Source organism: Callospermophilus lateralis, chromosome 9 (assembly GCF_048772815.1).
Source record: "Callospermophilus lateralis isolate mCalLat2 chromosome 9, mCalLat2.hap1, whole genome shotgun sequence".
Classification (NCBI taxonomy): Eukaryota; Metazoa; Chordata; class Mammalia; order Rodentia; family Sciuridae; genus Callospermophilus; species Callospermophilus lateralis.
This window is the reverse complement of record NC_135313.1, coordinates 7,037,912-7,053,075: the sequence shown is the minus strand read 5'-3', so window position 1 is coordinate 7,053,075 and position 15,164 is coordinate 7,037,912. Positions and strand designations below refer to the sequence as shown.

The 15,164-nt window shown below is 51.4% G+C and overlaps 2 protein-coding genes across 4 annotated transcripts in view; both read left to right on the top strand.

Moving 5' to 3' along the window:
* The first annotated feature begins 1,159 nt into the window (after positions 1-1,159).
* On the top strand, positions 1,160-6,529 carry Chrng (cholinergic receptor nicotinic gamma subunit). Its single transcript, XM_076866157.2, has 12 exons — positions 1,160-1,214; positions 1,316-1,455; positions 1,688-1,732; positions 1,886-1,995; positions 2,568-2,723; positions 3,651-3,748; positions 3,996-4,196; positions 4,408-4,522; positions 4,709-4,823; positions 5,478-5,694; positions 5,930-6,063; positions 6,356-6,529. Exons 1-12 carry the CDS (start codon positions 1,160-1,162, stop codon positions 6,527-6,529), a joined length of 1,560 nt encoding a protein of 519 aa, XP_076722272.2.
* A 1,759-nt stretch (positions 6,530-8,288) lies between these two features.
* Eif4e2 (eukaryotic translation initiation factor 4E family member 2) overlaps positions 8,289-15,164 on the top strand; it is a 29,474-nt gene continuing 22,598 nt past the window's right edge. For all 3 annotated transcript variants that reach the window (XM_076866027.2, XM_076866026.2, XM_076866025.2), the window contains exons 1-3: positions 8,289-8,375; positions 13,672-13,786; positions 14,859-14,993. In XM_076866027.2, the coding sequence (XP_076722142.1) occupies positions 8,356-8,375; positions 13,672-13,786; positions 14,859-14,993 (270 nt within the window). In that variant the 5' untranslated portion in view covers positions 8,289-8,355. The remainder of the gene's footprint in view (positions 8,376-13,671; positions 13,787-14,858; positions 14,994-15,164) is intronic.

Here is a 15,164-nt window from a genome sequence, read left to right as displayed (position 1 = left end):
CATTAACATTTCTTTGAGGTGGACTTTGGCCTAGGGCCTCTTCAGGACTTCATTAACATTCCATGAGTTGTCCTGTGTTTTCCCTGAGTCATTCCCAGCATGGCCTCCATTTTAGATTTCACTCGATATTAGACCCGATTTACCTGATTTACCTAACTACACTGACTACCTAACTTTAAATCTGGCTTCACTGAGACATGCCAACCCATCTGCTTGGAATAGGTGGCCACAGGCAGGGGCTGGAGCAAGGCTGTGGGCTCAGCCCTGCCCTTTCCCAGCCACAAACCACAAAGTAGGTGGGGCTCGTTTTCTCACCCTCTTTCTCCTCTGGGTCCCCTCATCTGGCTTCGGGGAATATGAGCTCAATTTTTGGCTGCCACCTCAGTGGACCATGAGTTCTTACAAGTCGCTGGGGCATACCCCAGGGTCTCCCCAGCCTCATGCTGTGCCGGCCACCACAGGAGCCTCCACAGTCTGTTGGGTGTTTTAATAAGGGCTGAGCTCCACTGAGGAGCCCTGCTGGGAAGCTGTCCTAGTCCCCAGAGCCCCGAGCTCCAGATCCTTCTTGGCCCTCCCATTTCACAGCTTGCCAGGTCTGTGTCCCTGTCTCAGGGCACAGAGGACCTGAGGATGGCCTGCTATGCCAAAGCGTCTTTCTCCTGGGCACTTCACCCTGTCTGCTCTCAGTGTCTCAGAGCAGTGGAGTGGCCCACGAAGATGTCAGGCTGGTGGCAGAGATCTGGGGTTCTCAAGCATATCACAGAGAACCTCGGGTACAAACCGTGCCTGCCCCACCGCCTCCACCTCGCCTCTCCCCAGATCCTGCTTCTCTCCCACACCCATCTCTTCTTGGTCTGTCCTGAACCCCACCTGGGAAATGGGGTTGGGTTGGGTCTCTGTGTTTGAGGGTGGGGATGGGGTGCTCATCTCTGTTGGGACAGAAAGCCTCTCCCCATCTGGGGGCCCAGGTAACCTGAGCCCAGCATTGTGTGCATCCTGGGACAGCTGACAATGCTGTGGTCGGACAGCTGGTGGAGCGGGTGGGAGTGCAGGCTGTCACATGACACCCCGTCCGTCTCTCCCTCCCTCCCTCCCTCCTTCCACCCTGGACCTGGGGAGTTGCTGTCCCATCCCTGTCGCTGGAGAGAGCCGAGGCACCATGCATGGAGGCTGGGGGCTGCTGTTCCTCCTGCCACTGCTGGCTGTCCACATGGGTAGATGGGGGAATCTGGGTCTGGAGGGCCCAGAGCAGGGGCCCAAGCCTCAGGGCACAGAGGCTCTGGGGGGCTGTTGAAGTTCCTGCCATCTGTTGCAGGGGCCCAGGGCTGGAACCAGGAGGCACGCCTGCTTGCTGACCTGATGCACAGCTACGACCCCCACCTGCGGCCCGCAGAGCGGGACTCTGATGTCGTCAATGTCAGCCTGAAGCTCACCCTCACCAACCTCATCTCCCTGGTGAGTTGAGGGAGGGAAGAGAGGCTGTCACCAGGCCCTGGGACTGCTGGGGAGAAGAGGGAGGAAGGACCCACTGGGGTGAGGGGCTGCCAGGGATAAGGAAACCCCCTGGTGGGGGCACTGCTCAAGGGCCTGGGGCCTCTGGTTCCATCAATGACCTCTGGGAATAGCACGGGGGGGGGGGGGGGGGGGGCAAGGCATGAGGTGCTCAGCCCTTCATCTGAACCCCTAGAACGAGCGAGAGGAGGCCCTCACCACCAATGTCTGGATAGAGATGGTAAGAGGCTCCCCTGCTGCCCTCTTGTCTACCAGTGTCCTTACCCTAAGGCCCCTGGCCCCCCAAAGCTGCTCCTGCCTCCTGGGCTGTTCTTCCATTCCTGGGCTCTGTGCAGGCGAGAGCAAAGGCCTGGCAGCCCCCCTCTCCCTGCAGCAGTGGTGTGACTATCGCCTGCGCTGGGACCCACAAAACTACGGAGGCCTGTGGGTGCTGAGGGTACCATCCACCATGGTGTGGCGGCCGGATATCGTGCTGGAGAACAAGTGAGCAGGGGACATGGGCAGGAGTGGGGGACAAAGGATGCCAGGCCAGGGCCCAGCTGAACAAGAAAATTACGGAAAAAGAGACAGGGGGTGAGGTGGGGGCAGAGGGTGCAGAGCAGGTTGCTGCAGGGGCCTGGGGAAGGACCCCATGAGCAGGCCTTGGGGCAGCCCTCTCCCCCTGCTGACACGGACTCTGACCCCAAGGCCAGCAGACCCGACCGTACACCTGACTCTGTCTCGCTGGGCCACCTCCCTGTAACCTGGGGCCAGTGACAGGGTTCATCATAAGAGTGTAACAGTGTCAGATGCTATAATTGGACGACTGTTTTGGCCGTCCAAGGAAGAAGAGAAGCAGAGATCAGGGCGGGCCCAGAGGGAGTCTGTCCGGGTTGGGGAAGTTGCTGGAGTCAGTAGTGGTTCAGGATAAGGACCTGTGAGGGGTGTGGCAGGTTGGGGTGTTGGTGTCCTCTGGCCTCCATCCACAAGGGACAAAGGGCTGGATTGGGCTCTGGGGTCTCTGCTTGGGCTGTTGAGGTCTGAACCCACAGCAGTGGACTGGCCTGTGCCCACAGTGTGGACGGTGTCTTCGAGGTGGCCCTCTACTGCAATGTGCTGGTGTCCCCTGATGGCTGTATCTACTGGCTGCCACCAGCCATCTTCCGCTCTTCCTGCTCCATCTCCGTCACCTACTTCCCCTTTGACTGGCAGAACTGCTCCCTCGTCTTCCAGTGAGGCCACTTATGGGGTGGGGGAGATTCCAGGAGCTGCTCTGAGAAGTGCCTGGGCAGGGGTGGGGGGACAAGTGTTCTGGAGTCCCCTAGAGGGCAGGGGCCAGGATCCATGGCTCCCAGGACTCTGCTCATCTCAGGTAGGGACTGAAGGTGCCCAGACCTCTCACCTCCTTCATGGCCTCGGTTTCCCAGCCTGTGCCCCAAGCAGGGAAATCAACGTCTGGGGATGGGGCAGGAGGGAGGAGCGGGGTAGAAGGTGACCTGCGTGCCTGGGCACCCACAGTACCCCCACCAGGCAGGGCTGTCCCAGGAGAGAAACCAGGCCAGGGGGGTCTCTGGGTCTCAGTTCCGACTCCATAAAGGTGAGAGCAGGGCCTGAGTGAGGTGTTCCTGTGTTTTAGGCGAGTGGTCTTTTTTCAGGGAAATCTGGCAGGGAGGGTCCTCCAATAATCAGACCTGAGGGACTGGGGCTGGGGCTCAGTGGTAGAGCACCTGCCTAGCATGTGTGAGGCACTGGGTTCGATTCTCAGCACCACATATAAATAAATGAATAAAATAAAGATCCATCAACATCTTTAAAAATTTAAAAAAAATTATAATCAGACCTGAGAGGGCCTCTCCAGGTGGACATGTATTTGCTATGTTATAGTTGCTGGCAGCAGCGAGAGGGACAAACCCGGAGTGGTCCTGGGTACTTTGGTCGGACAACCACATGGAACAGCAGCAGCCTCTGGCCCTTTGACTCAAACGTCCTGGCTCTCCAAAAGCCCATTCTCCCCACACTCTCAGCAACCCCACAACCAGGGCTTTACGGAGAACCCAGAAGTGCAGGACTGAACTTTTTGAAGCCAAATGCCCACTGTTGCCCTCAAATGGCCAGGTCTGGACTTTGGGGGTTGACCCTTTCACCCTCTGTGCCCCCAGGTCTCAGACCTACAGCACCAGTGAGATCAACCTGCAGCTGAGTCAGGAAGGCGGCCAGACCATCGAGTGGATCTTCATTGATCCCGAGGCCTTCACAGGTAACCTCCACCCACAGGGCCCCCACCAGATGTGGCTGAGTGGGTCAAGGCCAGACCAAGGCCATGCCCTTCAGTGGAGCTCCAGATGAAAACCAGAGCAACCCACAAAGAAAGTTCCTGAAATATCCAATGACTTCTGACTTCTTCTGTGACAATTACTCCCATTTTGGAGGGAGGGGGGTCAATACCCACTCTCCCACCCCACTGGTGTCCCTTGATGTGCCCACGCCTGCTCGCCCACCTGTAGAGAACGGGGAGTGGGCCATCCAGCACCGACCAGCCAAGATGCTGCTGGACGCAGAGGCGCCACCCGAGGAGGCAGGCCACCAGAAGGTGGTGTTCTACCTGCTCATCCAGCGCAAGCCCCTCTTCTACGTCATCAACATCATCGCCCCCTGCGTGCTCATCTCCTCTGTGGCCATCCTTATCTACTTCCTGCCTGCCAAGGGTACCTGGAACCCATGGGAGGGGAGCATGCCCCTGTCCAGCACAGGGGACCACTGGGAGGCCAGGGAAGAAGGCCCTGCCCAGGCACAGAGCAGCACCAACCATGACCAAGAAGCAGGGGCAGGGGCTCCTTGTGGGGTGAGGGGTTCCTCTGAGGGCAGGGAGGGAGGAGGTGGGGAGACCTGCTCTGAGGGCTTCTCCGTCATGGTCAGCGGGCGGCCAGAAGTGCACAGTGGCCATCAATGTGCTCCTGGCCCAGACCGTCTTCCTCTTCCTGGTGGCCAAGAAGGTACCTGAGACCTCGCAGGCAGTGCCACTCATTAGCAAGTAAGGCAGCCCTGTCTCCTGCCCACCCTTCCCCTCCCTTCTCAAGACCCCAGATTGGCCCTCCTGCCATCCCTCCACCCCACCACCCTCTGCCAGGGGACCTGAGGAGAGGAGCCGCTTATGGTGGGGGAGTCTGTGCACAGGGTGCCTGAGGGCCACCCAGCCCCGCCCACCTGCTCCTGACAGGTACCTGACCTTCCTCATGGTGGTGACCATCCTCATTGTCGTGAATGCTGTGGTGGTGCTCAACGTATCCTTGCGGTCCCCCCACACACACTCTATGGCCCGAGGGGTTCGAAAGGTAAGGCCCCTCCCTGCCCACCCCAGCATCCTCCTGTCCAGCCATTCACATGCGCTTTCCTTTGTGCCCGTCCTGGTCATATTCAGCAGCAAACCTGTCCTCTATGTACCTTCAAGCACGTGCTAAAATAGATGGATGGATGGTGATGGGAGGGAGATTACACATGTGAGCTTATTTAATCTTTATAAAACCCCTATTAAGTGGATATTAGTATCATTTTCATTTAATAGATGAGAAAACCAAGGCTCAGAGCAGTTAAGTAGCTTCTTCAAGGTCACACAGCCAGAAAATGGAGGAAGCAGTCTGATTCAGAATCTGTGTGTCCACCTGAAGCAGAAGACTGAGGCTCTTGTTACACATACAGATTCCCAGGCACCCAGGCATTCTAAGCCAGAAGAGCAAGCATGGGGGACAGGAGGCAGGAATCTGTGTTTGTAACAAGCACCCTGGTGATTCTTATATGCACAAAAGTTTGAGGCCTCAGTGTCCATGTTCAGGATACAACAGCCAAGTTGTCCCAGGGCCAGGCCACTGACCCTAATATGCTGCCTCTAAGACCTAGCAGCATGGGTCTTTCTTGCAAATGTCCAGCTTTAGCTCCAAAGCTCAGCCTGGCTGTCCAAGCTGAGCCACCCAGAGTAACACCCTTTGCAGGTGTTCCTGCGGCTCCTGCCACAGCTGTTACGGATGCATGTTCGCCCACTGGCTCCACCCACTATGCAGGACACCCGCCCCAGGCTCCAGAATGGTTCCTCCTCAGGGTGGTCCATCACAACTGGGGAGGAGGTGGCTCTCTGCCTGCCACGCAGTGAACTCCTCTTTCGGCAGCGACAGCGCAATGGATTGATGAAGGCAGCACTGGAGAAGCTAGGTGAGGCCCAGGGTGCCACTGGGGACACTCCTGCCCAGGGACTCCAGTTGGGGAGCCGGGCGCAGCAGATGGTGTTGGACAAGCATCCAAGCTGGGGAGAAAGGGGCTGGGGTTTCAAAGGAAAGACCAACTTCTTTGCCTGTTTCTCCTCCATTTACTCTCTGATACACCCCAATGGAGAGTGACCTGACTGTCTACACTCCATCAGAGAGTAGATGTACTCTCTCCCCATCAGAGAAAGGCCTAGAGCCAGGACAGAGCCAGGAGTTCTGTGGCAGCCTGAAACAGGCCGCCCCTGCCATCCAGGCCTGTGTGGACGCCTGCAACCTCATTGCCCGCGCCCGGCACCAGCAGACTCACTTTGACAGCGTAAGCCGGGTCAGGCTTGGACCGGTGGGGTGTCCAGGGTACATGAGTACATGAGCATGAGATGGGGGAAGGCGAATGGGGTGTCCAGGAGAGGGCAGTGGGTGGAAAAGGTGGAGCTGGCAACAGGGAGGAGGAGGGTCCTCAGGGAGAGGGACCATGGAAGAAGACAGGCTGGAGCCTGGAGGGAAGTAGGAAGCACCCCCAGAAATGGAGAATGGAGGCCCAAGGACAGAAGAGGGAGCCAGGGCAGGCTGGGTGCCACAGTCACCTCCCTCCCTGCTCTTGCCCTCAGGGGAATGAGGAGTGGTTCCTGGTGGGCCGCGTGCTGGACCGCGTCTGCTTCCTGGCCATGCTCTCACTCTTCATCTGCGGCACTACTGGCATCTTCCTCATGGCCCACTATAACCGGGTGCCCGCCCAGCCATTCCCTGGAGACCCCCGCCCCTACCTGCCCCCACCAGACTGAGTCAACCAATGGCTGTTGGACATACAGGAGTCATATTTGTGGGTCAACCTGTCTTATCAGCTGTGCTGCACTGCTGAGGTCATGAGGACGCTCTTTGGGAAGAGCTGGGGAAATAAAAAGACAGAGTTGGAGTCCTGGAGTGGTTAGGGATGATGGGCTGCGGTCAGGGTATGTTGCTGGGGTTGGCACCCACATAACATCAGCTAGATGACCCTGGCACTAACCATTCCTCTGCTTAGCCCACTCCTCTCTCTCCAGCAAAGCATCATCCCCCATCATTGTGAAACCGTTTGTTTTATATCATGCCCCAGCTGGATGATGAGTCCTCCCTGAAGGAAGGCAAATCAAGAGAGGTGTGAAGAGCCCTCTCAAAAGAAGGGTGGCAGCCCATGCCAGCTGGCATGTGGCTCCCTATTCCTGGGTGCTATAAGCACCCAACAGCCACCTGCAGCAGTGACTTTCCCCTCATGTGCTTTTTGTGTCATTGACCACAGAAGATTTCTCAGGTTGTATCATTTTTTTTCATTGCTAACGGTTCCTCACAACATCACAGACAGGAAAGAGTCACTATTCCCCCCTTGTGTCATATGGGCAAATTTGGGCCCAAAATAAGAGGGACTCCTCCAGATACTAGTGATTCAGGGAGGTTTGGAGTTCAGAATTCCTGACTCTGACCTAATCTCAAACACTCTAAGAAAGAGTCTGTGGCCTGAAAAGTAGACTTTCTTCCCACTCTTCTCTAAAGCCAGGGCCTTTGCACTGGTTCCAAAGCATGGTTAAAACAAGGAAGAGCTAAGCAGGAAGATGATTAACAAAGAGCCACTGGGCTCTGCCTTCCAGAAGGAGACCTTGATCAGACTCTCTTGGCCCCACTTATCAGGAAATAAGACCATCAGCTGTAGTCTTCCTGGGGTAGAGGCATGGCCCCGCTCTGAGCATAGAAGGGCCTGAGTTCTGCAGGTGCCCATGAGCCAGTCACTTATGCCTCTTAAGACTGCTTACCCGCCTGTAATATAGATACAGGTGTTTCTATATTATCCTAGCCACAGGATCAGAGATGGGAGTAATAGTGATTCAAAACTGTGAAAGTGTCACCTAAAGGCGGGAAGAGGGGACCCGGAAATAAGTCCTCCCCCAAGCCAGGTTGTTGGCTTTGGGGCTCCACTGCCAGCAGGTTCATTTTATTTACTCGATTATGTGTGTGATGTACCTGGGGCGGTCATGACCACAGGGTCTTAGGGAGTGGCGAGGATGGGGGTGAGGCTTCCACCCAGGATACCATTGCACAGTCTCAGGTTCCTTACTAGTTTTGTCACCATGGTGCGACTTTCTAGCCTCTCAGGAAGGCTCAGAGAGCCGAAGGTAAGCTCCAGCTCTCAGCCCACAGTAAGCACTCAGAGATGAACACTGGCTACCATTAACCGTGGGTTCCTGAGTCTGGCACCTGTCACTCCGGAATCCACACGGCAACCCGCCGAGGTGGGTCAGCTCTACTGGACAGCGGTGCCAGGGGAACTGGCCTGGGGAGGTTTAGAGAGGAACCGGGCCGCGTCGCCGCGCCGAAGGTGGAGTCGGGATTTGTACCCGACAGCCAGCGCGGAGCCCTGGCGCGGCCCACAGACGCCCAACAGCCCTAGGGTCCGCAGCGGCCCGCGCCTTTGCGCATCCTCCCTGGGCGGGCGCCCCGGGAAAGCTGTCCCGCTCCGGACCTGCGCGTCGACGTTCCGCTGAGCCACGTGCAACCGGAAGTTGCCGGGCCCTTGCCGGAGGGACCAGGCAGAACGGAAGTCACTCTGTGAGATAGTGGCGACAGCGGCGGCGAAAGGATGAACAACAAGTTCGACGCGTGAGTGGCGCGTGGCCGCCCCCCGGGGCCCCTTCCCCCAACCGTTCCCCCCGCGCCCGCCCCCGCTGGGACTTGGCGGCGCACACTCTGCGGCACCGGCCTCCCTCCAGGGCGCGGCCGCACGGGCGTCGGCGGCGGCGGGGAGGAGGGGGCCGGGGACCCCAGGGCCTCCGGCACCGAGGGCGAAGCGCGGGGCCCGCGGGAGGGGTGGCCGAGCCGCCCGGAAGGAGGAGATTCCCGCGGCCCCGCCCCAGGTGCGGGGTGCGGCGGCGTGGAGGGGTGGAGACCCCGGCGGCTTGGCGGTTTCCGTAGCCCGGCGTGCCAGCCCCGCTTTCCTCACGCACGCACCTGGCTGGGCAAGGTCGCCTGGCTCCTCTGGGAATCGGTTTTCTCCTCTGCAAAGTGGGGACGGTAACAGCCGGTGTAGTGCAGCTGTGATGAGGCCGTGTGGCTGCCGCGCGGCGCGGCGGCTGCCCAGTGACGGAATTCTCACCCTCTTCCCGAGATTCTGCTCTTTCGCCTCCCCATCTGGTTTCCAGGCTCCCGGCACGGCGGGCCCACCCCGCACTCCCTAGGACCCACTCTGATCCCTAGTCCCAGCGTCACATAATTTAGGGGTACGGAGAGGAAATACAGGTCCTTCCAATGATTGTATCTTTTTGCATTACAATTTTTGTTCGTATCTTTTAACAGTACCTAGATAAGGGTATTACAACAGTTATACCTTGAGGTAGATTATGTTTTTACCTCCTTTCTATTAGTCTAATCTGTCTCTTATCCGAAGACCCAGATCCTAGTCCCAGATCCTCCAGTTGTTTGACAACAGAAAAGTCCCCCAATGTCTGAGCTGTTGTCACCCCACGTTAATGTTAATACCCTGCTGGAGGAAGCCAGTCATAGTCAGCAAATAGTCTAGATTGCCGATTAATGCAGTTATAAATGCAAAGTGGAATTACTGTTAATAGGTTTTGACCTGGTGTTGCCGACAGAAATTGTTTTTCCCCCCAATACAATGGGTGCTGTTGTGCAAATTCAGGGCTACTAGGTTTCCAGCGTACTCTGCAGCTCCTCAGGCATGTTTCTTGCTTACTGAGAGGTCTCTGATTCTTGAAAAAGTAGGGGTCTTCTCCATCCTGCAGCTTAGTTGAGTCAATCAGTGTATGGACCCCTCACTCCCATCCTAAGGTGAACAATTCCTAGCTCCAGATCCAAATCCTACCTCAGTGGAGCTTTCTTGTAACCCTTATATCCCTCCTCCATTTATTTGACCAGATCATATTGCAAACCTGAAAGGAGTCCTGCCGGGTGTTTCTTTCTTTCTAATTCTCTGCAAATGGGATCTTGTTACCTCTTTGTAAAGAATATGAGGCTCTCTGACTTGAGTAGCTTGCCCAAAACAATAGACAGGGCCCACCCAGATTTGTTATTTTACTTTGGTTCAGGCATCTCCTGACAGAAGTTAACCTGAGTCATTTTAATTATTTCTGATTATTAACTGTTGTACTGAGCCAGAATCTTTTAATATCTGTCCCCTAGCTTTTCAGGAAAAAAAGAAAGAAAGGGGGAAAAACAATAATGTTTTCTTTTGTGTGTGTGGGGGGGGGATGGAAGCCAGGGCCTCTGGCTTGCCCAAGTGCTTCACCACCAGCTTTCTTAATTAGAAATTGATGACCTTAGTTTTGATTTTTTCATTTAGACTATTGTTACATATTTGGAGTCTGAACTCTTTGCCACATCACCACAAAGGATGTATTTCAGCTTTCCTCAAAGTGAGGTTCCTGGAGCTGGTAGCACAGTAATATAATCTGTGGACTCAAGAGAGTAAAGAGGAGCTCAAACCTCCTTTACCATGTAGGTCTTCTTCTCTGAATGTAACCAGATTGTAATTACTTTTTTTTTTTTTTTTTTCTTTTTGGTGGTGGTGCTGGAGATTGAACTCAGAGCCTTGTGCATGCAATATCCCCAGTCCCAAGGTTGTAATTATTTTTAGGGGAAGAAGATATGAAATTGTAGGATCCTATTGACATGTAAAACTCTAAGATGATTTCTCAAGAACTGCAGTCCTGATTGTGATAAACAATCAGGTTTCAGATTTTGGTTTTCTAGATACCATACTTGATTTTGACCATTGTCTATATAAATTACCTTTTAGCCCTTTCTTAACTGCTGTCTGAACCACTTATTTGGCATTTATTGCTTTCGTATTTTAGATCCATGAATTAAACAAATGTTTGTTTTCTGCCACTGTCAGATGCTGGAGATAGAAAGGTGGCTTCAGATTCCTACTGTAAAGAATGGGTCTAGTTCAGAGTGTGAAGAAATTCCTGGGCAGCAGCTTAGTGAGCTAACCAACTACACAGTCTGGACAGCCTCGTGTCCTGATTGTCGGCATGAGCTTATGGAACACTGATTTTTCAGTGCTTGGCTCAAATCCAGCTTTGATCTGGGAAGGGAAACCTCTTGGAAATAGGTTGCAAAAGATTTGCCTTATGCATAGTCTCAGAGGGCAGGGTAGTTGGCCAGCTCCCGATCAGGAAGTAAGGAAGTAAAAGCACTAGATGAAGATGCATTACATTTTCCATTTGCTGGCTTAGAAAGGAGTCAGTCAGGAAGCAGTCCTGGGATCGTGGTAACATTGTTTCTTCTTTGCCATAATTATTTTTCTTATTCTTCCTGGTTTCTACTAGTGATCGGCAGCAAAACCCCTAAAAAGAAAAGAACTTAAATGCTTTGGGGGATGACAAAAATGAGAGATGTTGGGTGACTGCCCTTCTTCTGCCAAGAAGACCCCAGCAGCTGTCATTGGGATTGGAAGCTAAGAAGAGAAGAGTGCAGTTTGTATCCCTGCATTGTGCCCTGAGGATTTAGAAGATATCCTGGGCCTAAGCCTAGAAAGACCCATGAGATGTTCTTGATTGGGTGGCCAAAAACTGCCCATGACAACACATAGCAGGGACAAGTGTAAACATGTTTATATGGGGAAATTCAGAAGAGGGGAGACTGACATTGCCTCTGATGGGAGATATTTCCAGGAGAAAGTGAGTCCTGAAGGATAGTTAATTAAGGGAGGAGTCAAGACCACATGCTGATCATGACAGGTGATATTAGAGAACTGCAATTAAATTGAGGCAACTAAGTGAGAGGAGTGTGTTGAGGCAGGAAATGCTGTTGAAAGAGGGCATAACAGGGGCTTTAGCACTATGCTGGGACATGAATATCTGTGTACCATATCTCCTCAGTTAGGTCCTGATAAGACTAGATGCTTAGTAAATGTTGGTAAATTTGGATCCACAGAACTTGTGTACTAGGTAGACTCCTTTTGAAAAGGAAAATAAGCGCAAGTTTAATCGAGGGGAAGAAGTATCATAAGCGTAGATAAGGGTCTCCCAGAAGTCCAGGGAGGCTGAACTAAGCCAGAGAGAGATGGCCATTTTGGCAACAACAACCAAGATTGCCTCTCTATCCTCTCTTCTCCAATCTCTCTCAACTAGCTTGCTGTTTTCACTCCTTGTCTTGATTCTCTCATGGCTTTTCTTACATGGGGCCCTTGTGGCTGCCCCAGCTTTCATATCTGTGATCTTTCCTCTCGGGTGAAATGCTGAGGGAGGATTGCTTATATTTTTTAGCTAGGCCTTGAGTCACAGGTTATTGCCCAAGCTGGACTGCTTGGGGGAAGGGAATGCCAATGACACGAGTCAGATTCTAGAGGATCTTGCATTTCATTGTACTTTATCATCCTTGAGGCTAGGCATTAAAGAGCGAAGGACAATTGACAGTCTTAGGATGAAAATTAAATAATAAGATTTGCAGTCAGATAATACATTTCATGGTGGGGATGGGGAGGCTCATGGCACAGGATACAACTACCGGAGTATCCCTACAGCTAGGGCAGGCATCTCAACACACAGCTAATTAATCTGTTCTCCTATTTCTCAAGTGTTTTTGGTGTTAGGCAATGGGGGTTCAAAAACCCCTACAAATGCAGTTTCCTAGGACACATTTCTATGTCTTCGTATGATAATGTTTGTGGTTATACTTGGTGCATCATTGGTATCTTTCTTGACAATTGCCTAATTCCGTTGAGTATACATATAGTTATGAGGCCAGAAAGTTGATTCTGGAAAAATCCCATAATAAGTGAATAGTCCAACTGTAGAATAAATGGCATTCTTATCTTTGTAAACTCACAATCTGTTTATAGTTTTACCTGGATCAGTAGATTTGAGGTAGTTGCTCTGTGCTTGAAAGGGTAACTCCTAAAGTGCATTTGACTGTACTTATTGAGGCAAGAACACATTCATTCATCCTGTCGGGCATTTATTTGCCCTTTTCATTCAACAATTTTTCAGTGTGTTCTTGTCCCAGGGGCAGGAGATATTGAGATGATGTAAGACACTGTTCTGAGGGAACCCTACATTTGGTAGGAAAAACAGACATGGGAAATAATGACACGTCATCTTGAAGGGATGGTGTTTGTAAGTGGTGGGAATATAGGTTATTAGAAGGAACGGGGGAAGGGAATGCCAATGACACGAGTCAGATTCTAGAGGATCTTACATTTCATTGTACTTTATCATCCTTGAGGCTAGGCATTAAAGGACAATTGACAGTCTTAGGATGAAAAATTAAATAATCAGATTTGCAGTCAGATAATACATTTCATGTTGTGGAGGATAGGTAGAGATGTGTGTTAAGGAGCCCATTTAGAGATTTATCGTAGTGATTGAGATGACAGAAGTAGATGGCCTAAACTAAGGCATTAACAATGGGGAAGTCTAGGAGACATGGAAAGAAAGAAATGTGGCAATATATATATAGGTAAGATTAACCTTCATTTGAAATGCAAAGGAATTATTTGATAGAAAAACTTCTTGTGGGGCTGGGGTTGTGGCTCAGTGGTAGAATGCTCGCCTACCATGCATGAGGTACTGGATTCAATACTCAGCACCACATAAATGTAAAATAAAAGATATTGTGTCCATCTAAAACTAAAAAAAAAAAATAAATATTTAAATAAAAAGAAAAAACTTCTCGTTATTGCTGGGTGTGCTGGTGCACCTGTAATCCCAGCAACTCTGGAGGCTGAGACAGGAGGATCTCAAGTTCAAAGCCAGCCTCAGCAATGGTGAGGCACTAAGCAACTCTGTGAGACATTCCTTTATGTCAGGTGCATCTCACAGGCTCGCAATATGAGTGACTGGATTGGTTACATGGTAGGTTGTAAGATCTAGTGGCTCTGTTAAATAATGGGAATCAGCTTAGTCATGTAATAACACTACTTTGTCTTTCTTTTCAGCTTGAAAGATGATGACAGTGGGGACCACGATCAGAATGAAGAAAACAGCACACAGAAAGATGGTGAGAAGGAAAAAACAGAGCGAGACAAGAGCCAGAGCAGTAGCAAGAGGAAGGTGCGGTTTGTGCTGCGCAGGCCTAGTTGCCTCTGGATGAGTCGTGTTTGTCTTGTGGAGTCTGTTTATTTGGAAGACATCGGGTTAACGTTGTAGTACCCTATTTTGTAATATCTGGTTAAAAAAAAAAAAATTGTGGATTCACTGAAAACATAAGTGATTGGGACTTAGAACATTCCTCTTGCCATATCTTGAGGTGCTGTCTGGCCTACAAAATTCACCTTGCCCACCTTAAGCAAGCCCAGTTGTTGCACTCAGCTAGCTAGACTGCTGGCTGCTTCAGAAGTTGCCGCTCAGTTCTTCAAATTGTATGCATCCCTCCAAACTTTAGACTTTGTAGTCAGTAATAGTCTGAATTGAAAATGACATGGAAGAGAAAAAATTTGGGGAATGAGAGCTAGGTGGATCAGCTTTTTCCTTGAGATATCAAGGCAGTCGTTAATTTATTTATTCTACAGTATTGCATACCTCCAAGTGCAAGCGTTTTCTGCTAGGCATTATGAAGACACGAAGGTGAATGATACTGTGGATTGAGGGGCTCACGTTTAATAACAGTAATAAAAGGGTAGCTGGTATTGAGCACTTACTGTGACACTGTCTGAGCACTTTACATATACTAATTCATTGGACCCTCTCAGCAGCCATTTCAGATGGCCATTATTAATTTCCCCATTTTGCAAGTGAGAAACCGAGGTACAAGCAGATTAAACAACTTGCCACTCTTAAATGATAAGAGTATTCTGGAGGAGGCAGTGCTTGGACCAGGCATAACAAATATAAATGCCTGTGATATAGGTGGAAAGTCATAAGAGCCATAAGAACACGGGTGAAGTGTTAATAGGAGTTTAGAGTCGGTTAACCACTAGAAAAATTTATTTATTTATATTTGGTGCTGAGAATCGAACCCAGTGCCTCACACATGCCAGGCAAGCACTCTACCACTGAGCTACAACCCCAACCTTATGTTCTTTTTTAATTGTGAAAGTAGTAGGGAATAACACTGTTAAATGTTTCAGAGTTGTAGAGCGCATGACAAATGCCTAGGGCAAACCCACCCTTTTTTACTTTCCAGGCTGTCGTTCCTGGACCAGCAGAGCATCCCCTGCAGTACAACTATACGTTCTGGTACTCCAGGAGGACCCCAGGCCGTCCCACCAGCTCTCAGAGCTATGAACAGAATATCAAGCAGATTGGCACCTTTGCCTCTGTAAGTACTTAGTGGTTTAATGGAGTGTGCCTTGGCAGAATGCTCATGCCTGTGTTTCTGTGGCTGTGTTTATGTACCTTCCTGGTAACTTGTTTAACATTCTGCTTTCCTTACTTGACTAACCTGAGTCTCCAAGACCAGACTTATTTGTTCTTAGGTTTCTCGTTAGAC